At 33.4% G+C, this 20,813-nt stretch overlaps 3 protein-coding genes across 3 annotated transcripts; 2 read left to right on the top strand and 1 right to left on the bottom strand.

The window, feature by feature from the left end:
- Positions 1–1,679: 1,679 nt before the first annotated feature.
- LOC111019965 (E3 ubiquitin-protein ligase RGLG2) lies at positions 1,680–5,889 on the top strand. Its single transcript, XM_022296491.2, has 12 exons — positions 1,680–2,041; positions 2,709–3,020; positions 3,348–3,432; positions 3,508–3,648; positions 3,746–3,859; positions 3,954–4,051; positions 4,427–4,506; positions 4,594–4,699; positions 4,800–4,927; positions 5,023–5,236; positions 5,389–5,445; positions 5,530–5,889. The coding sequence occupies exons 2-12, from the start codon at positions 2,763–2,765 to the stop codon at positions 5,608–5,610; spliced, it is 1,362 nt and encodes a 453-aa protein (XP_022152183.1). The 5' UTR covers positions 1,680–2,041; positions 2,709–2,762; the 3' UTR covers positions 5,611–5,889.
- A 3,229-nt stretch (positions 5,890–9,118) lies between these two features.
- LOC111019974 (Pentatricopeptide repeat (PPR) superfamily protein) lies at positions 9,119–14,072 on the top strand. The gene is made up of 13 exons (XM_022296507.2): positions 9,119–9,266; positions 9,376–9,514; positions 9,615–9,777; positions 9,884–9,949; positions 10,041–10,138; positions 10,404–10,521; positions 10,606–10,815; positions 11,232–11,308; positions 12,195–12,288; positions 12,688–12,753; positions 12,851–12,928; positions 13,073–13,174; positions 13,577–14,072. The coding sequence occupies exons 1-13, from the start codon at positions 9,242–9,244 to the stop codon at positions 13,676–13,678; spliced, it is 1,338 nt and encodes a 445-aa protein (XP_022152199.1). The 5' UTR covers positions 9,119–9,241; the 3' UTR covers positions 13,679–14,072.
- Positions 14,073–16,253: 2,181 nt separating this feature from the next.
- Positions 16,254–19,605, bottom strand: LOC111019951 (ras-related protein RABB1b). The gene is made up of 6 exons (XM_022296470.2): positions 19,362–19,605; positions 19,115–19,254; positions 18,457–18,539; positions 18,106–18,310; positions 17,938–18,006; positions 16,254–16,572 (listed from the first exon to the last, which is right to left on the bottom strand). The coding sequence occupies exons 1-6, from the start codon at positions 19,405–19,407 to the stop codon at positions 16,480–16,482; spliced, it is 636 nt and encodes a 211-aa protein (XP_022152162.1). The 5' UTR covers positions 19,408–19,605; the 3' UTR covers positions 16,254–16,479.
- Between the last annotated feature and the right edge of the window lie 1,208 nt (positions 19,606–20,813).

The raw sequence follows: 20,813 nt of genomic DNA, 5'->3' as shown, positions 1-20,813 counted from the left end.
AAATGTTAGAGTCAATTAAATACATTTTATTTATAAAAATGAAAAAACATAAATAATAAATGGAAACGTCACCAAACCTAAAATTTTCATTTTCTTGATGTATTTACTATGAAATCAATTGATGTTGGATCGACCCAAACTTTGTATTCTCCCTTTTCCTACAATAGTATAATCTCATTCTTCCGGTAAGATTATTACTTTTTAATTAATTGATTTAAATTATTATTATTTCTTTTTTTTTTACTACTAATAATTTTTCTTCTAATAAAAATTTATTAAAATTTTATTAGTTGATATGATTTTACTCTAAAATATTACAAATTTCTATTTAGTTTTTTAGATAATTAGTTTTACTTATTGTTATTATTATCTTTTGTTACTATTCATTAATCTCAATACATTTTTAAAATATAATTTATTATTATTAAATGTTACAACACAAAAATTTAATAGTATTTTATATTACAGAGAGGTTACTCTAATAAAAAATTATTTTAATTGATGTTATTTTATTTTAATTATTTATTATTTGTTATATTATATAAACCGTAATAAAATAAAATAAATTATTATTATTATTTTAACTAAAAAATAACAATGTAACAATGTAATTGTAATTAGTTAGAAATAATAGTGCCGTATATTAGTAATTACTATATATTTGATCCCTATTTCGATTCTAGATAGCTTAAATAAATAAATTTCTTATCCTGATTCCAAAAAAAATTTAGTAAACAACATCAAAATGAATAATATGTGAACTTTTTTTAAAACAACATGTTGGGATGGAGGATCGAACTTACAACCTCTTGGTTGGAGGTATATGTTAATTATCGTGAGCTATGCTCGTTTTGAAAAATTGAAATGAGTTGATAACAAAAATTTAAATGCCAAAAAAAATGTGAAAGTTTGAATTTAAAAATATTTTGTCAATTTATTTTTAAAAAATAATTATAAATTTATAACCCTTGAAAATAGATTAAAAACACCTACTATCTTTTGTAAAATATATTTGGACAATTTTATTTATCCGTCAAATTTTAAATTTAAAAAATATGTTCGTCATAATCCGTTGTCAAAATCTAGTAAATTATATTAGTTTAATTTAAATCACAAAATGTAATATGAAAAGTTTTGTGTTAATCATATATATTTTTTCATTACTCTTATTTCACTCTAGATTTTTTTTATGCTAAATATCTCTTTCTGTACTCTCAAAATATTTTTACCAATAGCCTAGGAATATTTTCTAACTTATTTCTCTTTCATTATTGCAGTTTCCTTTAATATTATCAACATTTTTACCTTAAGTATGATTGTTGCTATCAACAATAAATTTCACTATCGTCAGAATGATCAACTACTACTACAATTCATATAAGTTATGATTGCATCAATCGTTCCCATAAAATAAAGTTTTCGTTATAACTTATAATGATATTATATATATATATATATATATATATTTTTTTTTTTTATAGTTAAAATAGAACTACAAAATTTCTCGTAGATGGCATGTTTCTAACTAGTATTATATAAATAAATGGTTGCCGGTAATTGAACGGTTGGGGTTGCAAACATAAAATATTTGAGGTTACGCAACATTATATTTATCATTTATTTTAATAAGAGACGTGCCATTGTATTTAATAGACATGACAACACTAAATATTTTATAATTAAAACCTAATCCAGATCAATAAAGAAGATTCAGTCGTTCGATTCCGAATTGGGAATCCGATAAAATTTTCATTTTCGTTCTTCAAAGTCTTCGAAACCCACTAATTCCAACCAATTTTTCTGCATTGCTTCGCTGCGAAACTTCAAATTTCTGCCTAATCAAGGAATCGTTTTACCGGAATAACAAACTCCAGATTCCCGTTCGAAGAAGTCAAAAATCTGATCCACTTTACAGTTTTCCTTTTCCTCTTTTCGCTGAATGATTTGATTTTATTGTCTTCGTTCTGCATTCCATCTTTGAAGTGGAGTGACTTTCGTCAATTGCGCAAAGGGCAAGCAAATTTAGGAACGCCAGGCGACGGTACGTAGTTCATTTTCTTTCTTTTTCGAGATGCTTTTCAGCTTTTTCATCATTGGTTTCCGGGAAATTCTGTTGTTCGATACGTCTGTAATTGCTCGAATGTGGGGGGGCTATTAATAGCGTTCGAGTCCCGCAGATTTAAACTTATAAGCTTTGGTTTGTGATTAGTGAGTTTGAGAATTTCGGATTATCGTGTGATTGGAGGTTGTAGCTGGTTTGACATTTCAAAGGTTGAAGTTGAGAAGATTAAGAGAGTTTACTAAATGAAATCGTGTTGTTTATTTGCATGTTTTTCCTTTTTTTATGTAATTCTATTCATGATGAGAATTATTTTATTTACCTTTGGCGACGTAGCAAATTCATTTCCGTTCTCTCTGGCCTTTCTCTAGCCATTTTTGACAGGCTGCTATCTCTTGTTTGAAAGGTCCTGGTTTTCATCCCTTAGGTTTTTTGTTTTTTTGCTTTCCTGAGTCGGTGAAGAGGCGTGGCGTGATGGAATTTTAAAGCCACCTGTTTTGATTTGAATAATAAGCTTGAAATCTTCTTTACAACTTCATTTACGAGAAAGAATACTTTATTATAGTCTTCTGATTATACTGGTTTTAGCCTTCTAGCTGTGGGTTTTGATTAACTTTGGCTGATTTTGTTGCCTTGCTTTGTCAATCAGACAAGAAGAGTTTCTTAGGAGTTTGGAAGAATTTGATAAAAGAGTTTTGGATTGATGGGGGCTGGAAATTCAAAGGAGGAACCGTCAGTTCGTTCTGTTTCGTCGTCGTGGAGTGGTGCATATCCTCAATCCCCATATCCTCAGGAAGCATATCCATACGTTCAGGGAAGCCAGAGTTATGTTCCGCAGCAATCATATTCCGCACAGCCATATTACCCTCCTCCTGAAAACCATTATGGTGGTGCCGATAATGGAAAAAAGTTCGAGAGGCGATACTCGAGGATTGCTGATAATTACAAATCCTTGGAGGAGGTAAGATAGAATGGAATGTACCTAATGGAACAGTTTCTTTCAATATTAACTTTTGTTCAAAAAGTTAATAGAAACAAAAAAATTTCCTGCTTATTATGTCATATTTAGTTTAATGCCTGCTTCTATAACACTGACTTTCTAAGAAAGAAACAGGTTCCTGTGGGCTTTGTGTTATATGCTTGGAAGAACAGAATATTAATTGGTTGATAGCCATTGTTTATTCCTCGCTTGATGTTGCTGTATTAGTTATAATAACTTAATACTTGTGCACTTTTGTGATTATGCTCTGCAAATCTAATATCATTAGGTGAAAATTGTTGTCTATAGGTAACACAAGCTCTTGCTCGTGCCGGGCTTGAGTCGTCCAATCTCATTATTGGAATCGATTTCACAAAGAGCAATGAGTGGACAGGTAATAGTCAATTGTTGAGCTTAGTTTTCTTACATTTCTAAGTTGCAGTGTTGAATGCTGTTGAATTTTAATTAGGCGCGAGTTCATTCAACAAACGAAGCCTTCATGACATCCGAAATGGCCCTAATCCCTATGAACAAGCCATATCCATTGTTGGAAAAACAATGTCCGCTTTTGATGACGATAATTTGATTCCATGCTTCGGATTTGGAGATGGTATTTCCTTAACCCGTCGTCTGTTGGCTTTCTTGTTCTGTTTCAAACTTTCCAGCCTGCACATATATAAATTTCTCATGTGATTGGCATTTGGCAGCATCTACACATGATCAAGATGTCTTCAGTTTCTATCCAGATGATAGATTTTGTAACGGATTTGAGGACGTGTTGAGTCGTTATAGGGAAATTGTTCCCCATCTACGTCTTGCAGGTTCTGGAATAAACTATACTTCTTCACACCTTATTTTTCATCAAATTAGTTCTCAGATGTGAATGATTCTTATGTCCCTTATTATTCATGACAGGACCGACTTCATTTGCACCGGTTATTGAGATGGCAACGACAATTGTGGAGCAGAGTGGCGGCCAATATCACGTTCTGTTGATAATTGCTGATGGGCAGGTACTACTTTCAGTTCTTCTAAAGAAACAATTCTGAGGGAATTTTGTTTATTGATTTAGGACAAAAATTGCGACGACGGCCAAATAAACTGAAGCTGCGTTCCACCAAGAATGAAAATTGAAACTCAATTTAGAACTCAATAACCATTTTGTTTTTGGGTCTCTGTTTTTTAAAATTAAGCTTACAAACACTACTTTTCTCCCCTTTTTTGTTTCTTTATTTTGTTATCAACTTTTTAAAAATCTAAGCCAAAATTTGAAAATGGTATAATTTTTAGAAATAAAAAGCTATAAATCAAATCATTGTTGATTTACCGGTCTTCATGTGTGATTCTATCTCAAATTTTATCTTTTTCTGAATTGGTAATTATCTCAGGTGACGAGAAGTGTGGACACTGAACGTGGAAGGCTAAGTCCACAAGAACAGAAAACTGTTGACGCCATCGTGGCAGCAAGGTGAGTTATGAGTATATGATTTATATATTTGTGAATTTAGTTAACATTCTGTTCAGCCTTTAATTATTTGCTATGCTTTCATTTCAGCAATTTCCCTCTTTCAATTATTTTAGTCGGGGTTGGGGATGGACCGTGGGATACAATGAAAGAATTCGATGACAATATCCCCGCCCGTGCCTTCGATAATTTTCAGGTAAGCGGAGGCACTTGCGTTTCGTTTTCTATATCTGTTTCCTTAACCTACAACTTCAAATTTCAGAGACCTTACAATTTTTACCCATCTCTCTCTTTAGTTTGTGAATTTTACTGCGATTATGTCGAAGGACGTTCCCCAGTCTCGGAAGGAGACGGAATTTGCGCTTTCAGCTCTGATGGAGATTCCTTCTCAATATAAAGCTACCATGGAACTTAATCTACTGGGGTAAGAAGCATCTTATCAAACATCAGGAGATATTTTCAAAAAGGAATCTTCAACTTTATTGTCCCAATCAATCATTTTATTCATTCTTATCTCAGGTCTCGAAAAGGCAATGCTCCCCAGAGGATTCCACTTCCTCCACCTGTTGCAGCATCTTTCAGCAGTCCAAAACCTCCTCAATCCTTCAATTATCAGCCAAGTGTGCCTCCATATCCTCTCAATACTAATCCGATCGAAACCACTCCATATCCTCCGCATACTAATCCAATCGAAACCGTTCGTTCAATTGATATTTCATCCTACGATGACAAGGTTTCTATATTTTGCTCTTTGTGATTTGTATTGTTGTCTTGAATTGGACGGTGCAACCAGTTTTTAGTTTTTATTTGTGTGAGTTTGAGATGTCCTTTAGAACGACGTACCATGCTTCTATTAATACCAAGAGCTTGTTTTTGTGGTCACAGTTGTGCGGCATTTGCCTTAGTAACCCAAAGGACTTGGCATTTGGTTGTGGACATCAGGTACTTAATCTTCTATCCTTCAAGTCGAAAGGTATTACTGAAATTTGAGTTCTCTTCTCTCACGGATGTGCTTGGAAATGGCAGACGTGCGGCGAATGTGGACAGGATCTTCAAACATGCCCATTCTGTCGAAATCCTATCCACACACGGTTGAAGCTCTACTGATCAGATCTCAACTAGGCTGAAAGAATCGCCCAGGTTCGTGATAAAGTACAGATACGATGCCTCGATATCAAACGATAGAAAGCAAGCAATGGATGTAGATATGAATCATTTGATTCTTAATTCTTTTTTTTTATCACTGAATAATGCTACCAAAAAAGTTTGATGATTTGTGAGTTTTTTTTGGTCCAGTAGCCATAGCCAGGCCTCCATTACACTATACTTTATGTACAAAATGAAAGTGGGTATTGTAAATGAAAATTGGCCACTGGACTTGATTCATGATTCTTATTCTTCCTTTTTATACTTTTTGATATGTCTTTGTACGGTTTATAGGAAAATGTATAATGTAATGATATACGAGAGTACTTTTTCTCAAGCATTAAACATGGAAAATAAATTATCTTTTCTGTTTTCTTTTTATTTTTTTTATTAAGTTCGACAAACCAAAAAGGCCATTGAGGAGGGCGAATTCAAGATCTCAAATTATCATGTAATTAGGATGGCTTGTATGGCTTGTAGTAGGGTTGAGTGGTAAGGTTATAGTTGATTTTCTAATTAAGGTATGATAAAGGTTGTATTTAATATTTAAATATGTTAGTTTGAGTTATATTATACTTATGATTATGAATATCACTTATTTGAGGTAAAATTGGAACATTTAAGACTATTATTAGTTTAAATGAGTTTGAATCTCTACCTACACAGGTTGTTGTACTAAACAAAAAGACTTGTTTAAACAAACATTGAATTGTATGGCTCAAACACCCAAGTTCAATAAATATAAAATAATGTTTTAAAATAAATTTGAAATGGAACAAGAACCAAAAAAACTTGTTTGTATTATTTCCAAAAATTTTTAAACAATTTTGAGAATGTTTTTAAAAAATGAGAAACAAGAAACATAAATATTTGTTAAATGCTTAGATTTTTTAATAAAATTGAAAACGAAAAATGAACCTACAATACGGTCCTGATATAATTTTGTTGTTGCAGTAAAAGATGGGCTTATATTACATTATTCAGAGTCAATTTTATATACAAAGGAAAAAAGAAAAATAAAGGGAGTGAAGAGGTAGGGTAGGAGATCAAAACTTTCAAGGTGTATCGGTATAATCATAATGATTATTTTCTAGAATGCTACGACATATAAATAAAATAAGTGCATGAGCATAATTGTACATATCTTCAATCAAGAAATTGTGAGTTGGAACCCTCAACTCTACATGTTGTACTAAAAAATAACATAAAAAAAGACATATATATTTATATATAATGAAAGGTGAGATTCCAGTGTACGTGTTCTCTTCATTAGAAGTGGCGGTGCAAGCACGCTGCCAAAAATCTAAAATGTTGTATATAAAATATACATGGTAATTTTAATTTGAGTTCATTAAGTGTCTGTATTTTTAAATTGTTTGTTTTGATCCTTATCGTTTTTAAAAGTAACTATTTTAGTCCCTTAATTCTTATTTTTAATCTCAGTTTTTCTATCACAATTTCAACACGACACTATATTTAATGTATTTCTTGAAATTCAAGCATGATTTTATTTTAAATGATTTCGATTATGTGTAGAATTTATGTTAAAATTTTGTAAATATTTAGAGATCAATTTTAAAAGTATAGAGATCAAAACGAATATTTTAAAAATACTAAGAATTAAAATGAACATTTTGAGAGACTACAAAGACTAAAATGAACCAAAATAATATTTTAACTTAAAATAGTCATGGTCGAATTTAGTTTGATTCGGAAACTCAAAAAGAAAACAAATAAGCATGCATTTATGATAAACTAGTAAGAAATACGTGCCTTGCACGTATAATCTTGTAGTTCTAAATCAAAGTAAAATAAATATTATTTTTTATGTCTATAATATTATCATTTTAAAGAAAGAAAGTGATTTATAAATTCAAGGTATGATATTGTTATAATAAAATAAGATGATGAAAGATTAGCATGGAAAGTAAGTACAAATTTGAAGTGTAAAGAAAGATGAAAAAGCACCAACGTGTACGTTTTTTTTTAATGAATGAATGTTCTTAATTTACCTCTAATTTTCTTGATTATAAATTATTATATTACATTTTATCTTTGTTAAATTGTGTGACATTAAATCATTAAGTTTGTTCATTCTAGAATGAAAAAGAAAGGTAAGAATGAGAGAAAGAGTAAACCCTAAAAGGTCCAACCTTATGATATTGAGAGGGATAAAAATTGTTTTTTTGCCCTAACTTTGTAAAAATAATTACAACATTTCACATATATAAATCAAAAGCATCGCTTTAAAAAAAATAAATGAATAAAAATCAAACTCATAAGCATTCTTATTATCCAAATTATGAGAATGATCGAATTTTGCTTGATCTCGATTCCATTGACCACCATCTCGACACATCGTACTCTAGAATTTCTTTCAATCTGAACAATGATAAATTTGGAGAAAGCGAACTAATGTCATCAACTCAGCTTTAATTTGGCTTCTCTTCACTATCAATTATCCTCTCGATCACCCATATGTGCATTGTTGTTGTCATTGTTAAAGCAAGAGAGTAATCTTCATACCTTCACACCACTTAGAAAATTTTCTACATTGTTCCATCCACCACCTCTTCATTTTTGGTTGGCATGAGAAAGAGAGAACACATATTTATATACGGATTGGAAGGGGGTTAGGAAGATGAAAGGATTGAGAGAGGGTATGTGATAATTGGAAGGGGGTTAGGGAGATGAAATGACTGGGAGAGGGTATGTGGTAGATCAAAGGAGTTAAAAAAAATAAAGATAAAAATAATGAAAGAATAATTAAGAGAGAGAAGATTAGTAAGAGAAAATAGAGGAATTTAGAGGGGTGAGATCCTTACGGAGAGAAGAGATAAATTTAGAGGGCAAAAATAGTATATATAGTTAATTATATAGAAGAGAGAGAGGAGAGAAAAACACTTCAAATTCTAGGATTAAAAAAATAAATTAAATAGATGATAAAACTTTTCATATTCTAAACCAGATTAAGTGAAATTATAATTTTAAAAGAAAAAAAAGATAAATGGTTATTTGGGTAGGTTAATTTGAGTAATGCATTTGGATTTGGATGGTGGAGAAAAAATGAATGGAGAATAAATGTGAAAGAAATATAATGAGAGAATTAAGATAAATGAAGGCAAGAAAAGTAACTTGCATAGGTGGAGATAAAATATTTTCAAAGAAAAGAAAAGAGATAAATGAGGAAGTTGGCGTGGGAATGGGAGAGAGGAAGAAAGTAGGAGAGGCAAATTAAATTTGCCATCAAATTTTTATAAAAATGAGTTATTGAAGAAGGGTAAAATTGACCTAAAAAGTTTCTCCTCGTCCCGCCTTTTATATATACTATAGAATATAGATATAGATAGATTTCTGTTCTTTCCCATTCAGATTTCTGTTCCGAATTGGGGTGGGCCAATTTAACTGGGCTACCTATAGCCCATCAATGGTTCTCGTCGGCCCAATTAATTTGGGCCAAGGCTCGTAAACTGGCCCATCGTGTCTCAAAAGGCCCAATATTGAGAAACGGAGGGTTTTGGTGAGAAACCTCGCCGGAGAAGAACAGAGCGAGCTCCCTTCTCTCCGCTCCGTCGATCGATTTTCAGTCTCAATGAAGCTTCTCCAATCCGTCACCGGTAAACTCTTCTTCTTCCTCTTCCCTTATTCGCCATTGAAACTCGCCATTTCTTGATCTCAATCCTCTATTTTGGCTTATACGTTTCTCGCGCTTCCATTTCTGTTCAGGTCACAGCCGCTCGCTTGTTCGTCTGCTTGGACAGCGTCGATCTTTTGCTGCTTCTACAGAAGAGTACAGTAAGAGGAATTACGCCGATAATGTCGCCGAGTACAACACTGTAATTGGCTCCATCACTGCCCAGAGAAGGTCTTCTTTCTTGTTCCTTCTCTGCCCATTTCTGGTTGTTTTTTTTTGGTCGTGTGTGTTTGAAATGTTAGCTTTGTTCTTCGACGTGTTTCCGGTTCAGGTATTTCTTGTTGAGGGATGTGTACGACGATATGATGTTGGATGGAGTGCAGCCTACAATGGATGTTTTCCACTCGCTGATTACTGGAACCATGAAAGGTGCTCGTTTCCAGGATGCAATTTTCTTCAGGGACGAGATGAAGGCCATGGGTCTGATTCCTGATGTAGGTACTTTTAGAATTTGAACTGGGTCTTCTTCTGACGTTTGACTGTTTCCAATTAGTTGTCTTTTTGGTGACCTTAATTTCTGTATGTACATATGTTTTGCAGGTTACTCTGTATAACATGTTGATCTCATTATGTGGTAAATGCAAGAACTCTGAGGAGGCTGTCCGGGTAGGTCTCTTTTTGTTTTGGAAGTCTCAGACGGCATAGCCAGAGCTTTTCAATTTTTATGGTTGTCAACTTTTATCTGTTTGAATTGAAGATCTTAGATGAGATGAGGAGATATGAAGTGAAGCCACATTCGCAGACATACATCTGCCTACTTAATGCTTGTGCAGCTGCTGGTAGATTAGATCGCGTGTATGCTACTTCTTTCTCAACCTATCATTTTATCATCTTGCCTGAAAACATTATAATAATCCTGTATCTTTGATGATTTATTGATGTATAAATGGCTGAAAGAAATATTATCACCATTAAATTCAGTCATTTTATACTTGCTATGGATTAATGGCCTTAGAGTCACCTTGCTATTAGTTTCTTCAAAATACACAGAGACTATGGGCATGACCTAGTACTCCTTGGAGATTTGTATAATAGTTAACGTTTTTCATCAATCTTTTAGGTATACAATTGTCAGAGATATGACTGCTGCTGGCCTTGGCTTAAACAAGTTCTGCTATACTGGACTCATAGCTGCACACATGAACAAGAAACCTGTGGCAGATGATTTTGCTACTAAAGTAACAATCACCTCAGCTGTTCTTCATGTCCTTCTTAATGATTAGTTGGTGATATATAAATACAATGTTACTTTTTATGATAAGGTTGTTGAATTTGTTGAACGGTCAAAGGAATGGTTGTCAGTTGAAGCATCAAGTATAACAGCTGAAAATGTAATGATGGGTGTTTCAGAAGAGGAATTGTATAACATTCCCACTGCTGAATACGTTAACAGACGTGGAGGATTTTTGAACAGACAATTGACTGTTTATCATGTTGCTTTGCATGCTTGTGCAAATCTCAGGAATGTAGAGGTATCATTCATAATACCAGCAAAATCTTGATTTTATATTATAGGACAAACTAATTCACATCAGTCCTCTTTATTTCTTTCGTGTCCAATTGCATATGTGATTAGCTCGTTCTGCTATTTTTAGGTTTCCCAATGTCTAATGTCGTCATTTATTACATCCTAGATCTCATCTATTCTCTTCTATATCTGTGTAATACTTCTAACATAATTTCCAAAGCAAATATAGCTTAACAATAATTGACATATATCTTCAGTCTAGAGATGGTAAGTTCGATCCTCTACCCCCATATATTGTACTCAAAAAATAACTTCTAACATAATTTCTACCATGTATTGTGTATAAACTTCCTTGTAATGAAGTTTTGTATTTGACTTATTTTTTCCCTATCATAATTTCTTCTTTGTTCATCAAAGTAGGTAATGGAAACCATATTGGAGATGTTAAAGAAGGATGGAAAAACTCCTGATGTCTACATAGTGATTCAAGTCATGAGGTGAAAGGCTCGGTCCAAAAATTAGATTCTGCTGTCAATATGTCCATGCAGTTTATTAATTAGTGTCAAAGCATATATCAGCTAGATCTGGACTATTACTGATTGCATGGGTATCATTTTGTGGCTCACAGTTACTTCAGTGATGGAAGTTTAGAATTTTGTTTTGTTTGAGTCTGTTTTCTTTAGCTGATTGCTTCTTGCTTTGATGATAGTGACTGCAGTTATAAATTCTAAACGATCAAACTGTGAATGTGAGTTTCTGCATATCTAATGCAAGTACAGATTTGCCTTTCTTTGTGCCTTGATTCACCACAGCTGGATGTAATTATGATTGCTGAATGAGTATTTTCTGGCTTACGACTACACCAATGATGAAGGCTTGAATTTACTTGATTTATCTTACTGTAACAGTTCATCTGATCATTATGTTTCCATGTCGAACATGCTGGGCTTAATGGCTTCTGTATTGATGTTTATTTCTATTTGTTAAAGTAGTTAGGTCAAGCTTTGCATATCTTTTATTCTTGACATGTAGCTTGAATGGAAGTGACAAAGAATTGCATATTAGCAAGTATGCAGAATTTGCAATTGTCTTGTTTGGTTATTTTCGTCATATCATTCATAGGATACTTGGTGATCAAATGACCAAACCATCCCACCCCTGCTGAGTGATTCTTTTACTTTCATTGATATCACAATATGACCTATAATAAAGAAAACACGTATATTGCAAGGACTGCCACTACAGTTTTTCTGCTAAATATTTGTGCGGAGTTAGATGCTTAATTATTAATAATGATTACGTTGGCTGGATGAGCAAAGCCAATGTATTGAGATCTTTAATTTAATTACTCATTTCCTGATTTGGCAACCTAACTTCTTGCAGGTGCTATCTACATTCTGGAGATATTGATCGTGGTCTTAAAACTTTTGAGGAGCACTTGAATTCTGGAAGCCCTCCGTCTGCAGAACTCTATGCAGTGAGTTTTACCCAACTATGATACATTTTTGCTCTTAAAGCATCAGAAAATTTATTGCATGTTAACTGTTAGAATTCAAGGACACTGATGTACAACCTATAGAGTAGATCTTGTTCAAGTAAGGCCGTATTGTATGTTAATTGTTTCTTATCAAAAAGAGTAAAAGATCTATTGCCCTTGCTATCTTTGCTTTCTTAAGTTCGAGTGTGTTGGAGATTCCTTAGAACACACAGTTTGAGAGAGTGTGAGTTAACCTTTTCCAATATAGGTCTACTTTATTTCCCTTGCAAATGACACTGCCGTATTATGGACAATTCAAACGAATGATATGAGATTTTTACCATTAGGAATTCAGGATAATTACTGCCGACATTTAGCTATTGTTTCATTTGGCTGTAGACGCTTGTTGAGGGAGCCATGATTGGTCATACGCCAAAAGGAATGCAATTGGCTCAAGAAACATTGGTAACTTCCAAGTGCCTATTCCTACTAACACTACAATTGAAATTAATTATGCCTTAGGCCCTTAGGAATGTGCTTTTGATTTTAATGCTTATTTCAGGTAAATATGAATTCCAGGGGCTTTTTCTTGAGCCCAAAAATGGGGAGTGATCTCCTCCTTGCAGCAGCGGGTGAGAAGGTAGGTGGTTTGTCATGTTCTAGTTTACACGACTCTTGTTGTTTGGTGCTCAAAATTCTTAGTTTATGGGGTTCATATATAGTTCATAAAACGAGTCCATTTTTTCGTGTTCTTTTGTTAAAAAAATTCAACGTTCACTTACAGACTGGTGGATATACAACTGCCAATTATATATGGGACCTCTTGCAAGCTCGAAAAATAACACCTACATTCCCAGCTGTGGAAGCTTATTACAAGGGGTTGAAGGTGACTCTCTTGCCCTTCACTTTAATCTTTTTGTTTTATATTTTGATATTTGATAATTAATACATATGACTCCACTGTAGTAGTTAGGATCTGGTCGAGTTGAGACTCATCATTGGTTGGTTCACCAAACTGTCACTGCATTCATTTCTGTGATATTTGTTATGTGTGGATGATCTTACTAATTGGATATACTTGGTTCTGATTACTTAATTGAGCAAGCTCTATGCATGCCCACATTCTATTTCCTCCTGTTAGGGAAAAAATATGAAAAAAAGAGGCAAAACATGTCACAAAAGTTGTGGAGTTGCAAAAGGGCTCACCAACGATCATAGGACGTGCTTTTTTTAGCTCTGTTTTCCAGTTGCAGTTATTTTTCCCAACATTTCATGTTTTGATTTGCAGGAACGTGAGATTCCTGAAGATGATCCTAGGCTTTTATTAGTTTCTCGAACCTACGACAATCTTCGGGTCAGATTTGGTGGAGGCAGACCTGGCCGATCATAATTCAAATCGAACAACGCCAGGTAAATTTCCATTGGTTTTTCTTTGCTGGGACCGACCTTTGCCTCTAGCCATACCAGGGGAGCTTTTGCAGAGTAACATTGTAGTGTTCTACATGCATTGAGTCGTGGGATGGAGAGCAGTGTGTGAGAAAGCTTATGTATGTTATTGGTTGCCATAGAACTAATGCTGTTAGGACACAGAAGATAGATTGTCTGTCCTTTACATTTGAAATTGCCATAATTCTTTCAGAATAACAACTGTTCCAATTTCAATGGATTTTTGTACCAGTTGAAATTGTGCATTATGTGATGTGTATCAGACCGTCTTCAGGTCGTTTACCTTGAGAGTTGGGCGTTCTGAAATGTGAAAATGGAGATTTAGACCCATTTGGTAACGTTGTTGTTTCTTATTTCTACATTTTGTTAAGAAATCTCATTATTTAGCAACTAATTATGTTTCTGGCATTCTCAAAATTGTATAGAAATTTTAGAAACAATCATGATAAGTTTTTTGTTTCTGGTTTCTGTTTCCAATTTGCTGCAAAACATAAATAATACATTGTTTGATTCTAGGTGTTGGGGTCATACAATTCTATTTTTATTTATTAAAAATGAAGAAACAGAAATAAAATACAGGAATGTTATCAAATGGCCGTTACGAACGGCCCTTAGGTATCAAGAATGGAAGGCAAGTTAGTTACGAACGGCCCTTAGGTATCAAGAATGGAAGGCAAGTTAGTTTCACTACTTTTTATGACCATATTTGAACATTTATGTGGCTATGTGATGTTTGGTAATTGCCATTTAGGTAATGTACTAGTTGATTTGGACCATTTTCTAGCATTATTTTTAGATTGAAATATTCTTAAACTTTAGTTATTTTTAAATTGATAACGATTTATTTCTTTGTATTTTTAAATTGGTAACAATTTAGTTTTTGTAATTTTAAATTTGTAATAATGACCTACTTTATTAGTTTAATGACCTACATATATAAGAAATCCTATTAATTCTTAATAACATTCCTCAAGGGAGGGACTTAATCGTTATAAATTTTCAACTACTAAGGACTAAATTATTTATTTAAAGTTCGGGAAGTATAGGGATCGTAAGTATTTTTAAACCTTATTTTTGGGAGATTGATTCTATTTTCTAGCAGTTCAGGTAATTTACTCACTACCATGAATGAAAATTTTATTAAGTTGTAATAAAGTTTCTTACGATTATCTCTTTCTATCCACTTTTTTTTTTTACTTCTTTTTAATATATGAGTGTTTTGACTAGTTTGAATCTCACATGGCAACTTCCCTACAATATTTGGTGTCGCAAAACTAATTTCAATATTTGGTGTCGCGAAACTAATTCTCACGGTGTAATCATCAGAAATTTAAACTTATCTCTATTCCTTTATCATTTTTAATAAAATTAAAATTCTTTGTATTTATGTTTCTCTTTCCTAGTTGTTAAATATTCAAGGGGATTGTGACAAGATATGTCATAACTATGGAGGAGCTAAGTAGTTTATGTAGATTAATTTGATACGGATCAAATGTATTTTTAAACTAAAGCAAGTAAATCGTTACAAATTAATAACTTAGTAAAATATATTTTTGGTCATTGAGTTTGAGGATAGATTTCTACTTGGTTTTTAAAAATCGACACTTTGGTCCCACATTTAGAAAATGATTTTTTTTTTTTTTCAAGAAGTCCGTAGAGTTAAACTTCCACAATTTGAGGTATTAAGTGGTATTTGTGCCTTTTTTTTTAAATTTTTTTTTTTAAGAAAACTGCATATATAAAACTTAATCCCACACAACACCCTTCAAACCTCCGACGAGTGAAGCAGAGAACTTCGGACAACTTTTTCAAAGTTAAACCGTCTTCGTTTTTCTAGTATTCTACCAATTCCTTCTTCAAAGTTACTATTAAATTTTGGCTCACCCTTGTCTTAGCATCAACCGGAGTAGTGGGCAAACATTGGTTCGGTTTTTTCTACTTTCCCGAATCGAACTGAACTAATGTTTTAGGTTTGAAAATTTAGAAATGTAATATTATCGTGTCGGGAACTTACACTGATAGGTATTGAGAAGAGTACCTTGAAATCAAGAGAGGAGGGAAGAAAGAAGATTGAAGGGAAGCGAGAGCAACTCCGAGTACAATGATGCTGAAGAGGGAGGGAGAGAACGGAGTAGGCAGCAGGCAGCTAGTGAATAAAGAGAAGAGCACAAATGCCACATCATTTGAAATAAACATATCAGCCATTGCCACCTAATACCTCAAACTTCTACATTAGCATTCCATTACACTAATGAAAGTATAACTCCAAGGACCTTTTAAAACCATTTTCTAAAGGTCGGTGACCAAATTGTCTATTTTCAAAACATAGGAACCAAACAGAAATATATCCTCAAACACAGTCACCCTAATAAAACATCATAAACTGGTCTAAAATCAAAATCATTTGCTGATTCATATTGGACTTGATCCACAAATACAAAGTAGAATAAAAACAGAATTATGTAATTCTGTAGGGAGGAGATGAGTGGACAAATAAAGAACTGACAAAAAATGCAGGATTCTCACCAAATGTACAAACTTTGTTAAACCAAAATATTGAGTCAGCAAAGTAAATAGCTTGCCTTGCCAAGTAGAGTTATGATGGTCACTATCACTATACATTCAATGTTTTTGAAAGGATACACTGAACTTAATCATGCTGTTTTTTTGCACAAGAGTAAAACAACTTGCACAAAAGGATTCATCATATACACAAAACAAGTACTTCCCTCCTTCACTTTACAATCACCCACAACATCCACCTCTCTGTGAAACTGTTCCATCTCTGGCCCCCGATGGCCCTTGAGGGCGTCCATAACCGATCTTGATTCCAGATGACTGCAATATTTTGTGAAATGTAGGAATTCATCTATGTTCTTCATGCTTGCAATAGGTTTTCGAGACACAAACTATGCCAAAAAAGCTCAGAAAAAATGAAAATTATATAAAGCAACCTCTCATGAATGCTAGGACATGTGCCAACCGCTTGACCCAAAGTACTCTTTTATGAGTTACCAAAGAACCCAACCCTTATCCCGACATGTGCCAAATGCTTACGCACATTTCAACTAATGTCTCGATTTGCTTACGCACATCTCTCAAGACAATTGCTCGACCCTACGACATTTGTTAACTAAAAACTCATCGATTTTTTCTTTCTTTTTTTTTCTCCTTCCAGCGAGCAACCAACTTTCCTTAAGAAAAAATAAAAGAATACACGGGCCATTCAGAAAACATCCTGAACCACAAAAACAAACTAACTAGGCTCTTATCCAAGAGAATCCAGCTTGAGGGACAGTTACAAAATTCCTTAGATAAAAATGCCCAAAAGGAAGCATTAAATCTAGATCAAACCTCTCCTCAAGATCACTCCACACTATTGAAAATTCTACTATTTCTCTCTATCTAACATCAAAGAACCCAACCCTTATCCCGAAATGGAGGGTGAAAAAGCACGTCCAACATAAAACCAATGTTTTAAAAGGCTAAAGGCGGCCTTGAGGCTTTTTCTCTTGAAAAGGCGAGGCGTAAGCCTCAAGGCGATATGAGGCGTAAGCCTAAATTTTAATTAAAAGAATTAAACAAATCCTAAATTTGTGTGGTCAAGTATTACCAAACATAATAGTTATATAAAATTATCAAAATATCCACCTGTTACTTGTCACTCAAAAAAATTCTAAAAAAACATCATAACATCACTACTATTATCACCAATAGAACTTACTTATTCTATAAATTGTTGTCTTCAATATTTTTAAAGTCTAAGTAGTAAAAGTAGTAATAGATTGAATTGTTACAACTCCTGCTTAGGATTCCATACAAAAAAAAAACCTTGATATTTTTTAAGAATTGGAAAAATTAATAGTATTCTTGTAATCATTACACGAGGCATATACTTTAAGCCTCAGTGCGTTTTCAAAGAGGCGTAAGCCTCTTCTATGCGAGGCGTAAGCCTCTTATAGTCCAAAGAAGGCGTAAGTCTTGAGGCTAAAAGTTAGAGCCTTGCCTCGAGGCGGGCCTCAAGGCGTAAGTCTCAAAAGCCTTTTAAAACATTGCATAAAACAACAACTCGTAGAATTTTAATATATTCTAGATAGATTGTTAGTATGGAGTTTGAACTCATTATTTCAAAGTCCCTTATACTATTTTCACACACCTCACCAATTATCAATATTTTTAGCACAAAAAATTGGTGCAACTTACCTCATTGGATACATCAAAGACACCTTCTTGAATATTTTGAAGTATTTTCGCTGAAGTCTTTATGAATGCCTGTAAAATAAAGCATCATAATGATCAAAATACTAAAAATAAACAAGATTCAAACTACTTTTTTCGTAAATCGTAAGCACACATCAGAAATAAACCAACCTCCTCAACATTCTGAGCTGTTCTAGCAGATGCCTCTAAGAATAAGAGTCCATTTTCTTTTGCAAATTGTTCTCCCTCTTCTTTGCTTACAGCTCTTCGATGAGCGAGATCAGCCTTGTTCCCGACGAGCATAATTGACATATTGGAATTTGCATGCTGGCGAGCATCCTCCAACCAGCTTGCCAAGTGATTGAATGTCTCTCTCCTGACAACAGAATCATGGACTGATCTTAGATTTCTCAAAAAGAAAACAAATCAACAGCTCACCCAACCAAAAAGTTTAACTCGTAAAGAAGGGGAAAATTTAAGATGGTAAGAAAAGTTATCCATCCATTCATAGTTCACACTCACCTAGTTATATCATAAACCAACAATGCACCAGCTGCTCCCCGGTAGTAAGATCTTGTGATCGATCTAAATGATTCTTGCCCAGCCTACAATAAACTAAAATGTCATTATCTACCCAAACAAAATTTCATAAAAGATAAATATCGATTTTGAACAATGCAAGAAAAAGAAAATCACTGTTCTGCTGTTTTGAAAACATAAGAAACTGTTTGGCAGATGCTTTGAGAAATAGCTTTCTGTTTTTTCTAGAACAAAAACTCGAAGGTTAAAAATTGTTCTCTCTTACATTCTTTTAGTTCAATTTACCAATCACGAGTTCGTGGATAATGATGTTAAGTATACAATAACTTTAATCTTATAAGCCATTTGTTGTATAAACTAAAAGTTTTGCCCCTTATTAAAAAAATTTCTGGATTCGCCCCAAAATAAAGAGCAACAAAAGACCACAACATGACAGGAAACATTCTTAATAGAAAATATTTCATAATCTGTTCTGAATCAATTGATATCAATAAAAAGATTACTCAACAAATTCATAAACCAAACAGCTACTCATCTAGAATTGCTCATCCTTAATGGAATCTTCCAGTAACTTTCTCAATTTCATTTTTCCACCAACATTATTCCTTCAGTAGGAGTACAAAGAAGCCAAAAAACTCACAGTATCCCATATCTGAAGCTTAATAGGACGGCCATCAATGGTGACCATACGAGCACCAAACTCAACGCCGATGGTGAGATCGTGAACAGGCTGAAACCTCTTGTCCGTGAACTGCAACAACAAGCAGGATTTCCCCACACCTGCAAAGTAAAAACAAAAACAAAAAAACAAACCCTAAATTCGAAACCAATCCTCACAATTATTCCAGAAGAAGAAGAATCAGAGTATTGAGAGGAACAAATTAAACCTGTATCGCCAATGATTATGTACTTGAAGAGGTAATCGTAAGACATAATAGACGAATCGGCGATGTGGGTTCGTTGAATTGGAAGGGGAATTTGGGGGAAGAGGAAAAATCCAGAGATTTGAAGAGAGAATTTAGGGAAGGGAAGAACTTTTTGACGGGAAAATCACCGACAGAGTATGAGAAAACGGCCCCGCCCGCGCCGAAGGCTGAGGGGATTTTGGTTTTGTTTTATTTTTTATTTTTTATTCTGGATATTGTGATTTTCCATTTTGTACGTTGCGTGTGGAGCAGGTATGTATTTTATTCCTCAATTTTCAAAATAAATATTTTTTGGTTAGCGACTGTCTATGCGGTCTTTAAAATTTTAAAATAGAGGCTATTTATTCCTTAAGTTAGAAAATTTGTCCCAAGCAGTCCTTGAAACAGAAAAATGACGTGGCAAAATATTAATTTTATACATAATTTTTTTAATCCAACTAAACACATTTTCTTTCTTCCTTCTCTCATTTTCTTTCTCCTCTCTTCTTCTTTATTATCTTCATCTTCTGGACATTGTCCACTGCCACACGTCGTCGCCGCTATCGTCGTGTGTAGTCGTCACTCGCCGAAGTGAGGGAAAGCTTCTCCCTCTCTCATTCGTTCTAAGACGGGAGAAAGAGAAAGGGAGGAGGAAGAAAGAAAATGCTACCTAAAAGAATAGGTAAAAATTAATAATTTTGTCGTATCATTTTTCTGTCAAGTCAACTACTGCTTAAAGGATGCTCAATGATGATTTAGAATAACTTAGACTTCAACGAACAAAAAAGTCTATTTTAAAATTTTAGGGACAAAATAGACCTCTACTTTAAACCTCACAGACCAAAAATGTTTAGTTTATGCTACTTCAAATTAAATTTTAGGACCAAAAATGTATTTTTTCCATTGACTGACTTAACCATTGAATTCATATTTTAATGTATTTTCAAAAACTATTTGCAAAAAGATATCTCAATTATTGGGTTATTGCACTTATACCCTCCAACTTTTAGTTTAATCAATCATATTTAATGTTGTGATTTTTTAAGGTAATAAAATATTATTATCCCTTGATTTAGTCCATAAATTTTAATTTGTAACGATTTAGTCTTTGTATCTTTTAAAAAAAAAAAAAACTTTAGTATGTAACAATTTAGTTTTTGTAGTTTAAAGTTTGTAACTATTTAGTCCTCATCGTGAAAAATTATGTTACGATTTAATTGTTAATTATATGATAGAAATCGACACTTGATTTTGATGCGATTTTTCAAAGTAGGGATTAAATCATTATAGATTTTAAACTATAGGGACTAAATTGGTACATGCTAAGTTGATGGGCTAATTTATTACTATACGTAGACTAAATCGTTACAAACTAAATGACTTTACTTCAATGAAAGTATAGGGACCAAATGCGTTTTTTTAATCTTTTTTAAT

Source organism: Momordica charantia, assembly GCF_013281855.1.
Source record: "Momordica charantia cultivar OHB3-1 chromosome 8 unlocalized genomic scaffold, Mcharantia_2.0 BLBB01000008.1, whole genome shotgun sequence".
NCBI classification, from domain to species: Eukaryota; Viridiplantae; Streptophyta; class Magnoliopsida; order Cucurbitales; family Cucurbitaceae; genus Momordica; species Momordica charantia.
This window is presented reverse-complemented; position numbering and strand designations above follow the sequence as displayed.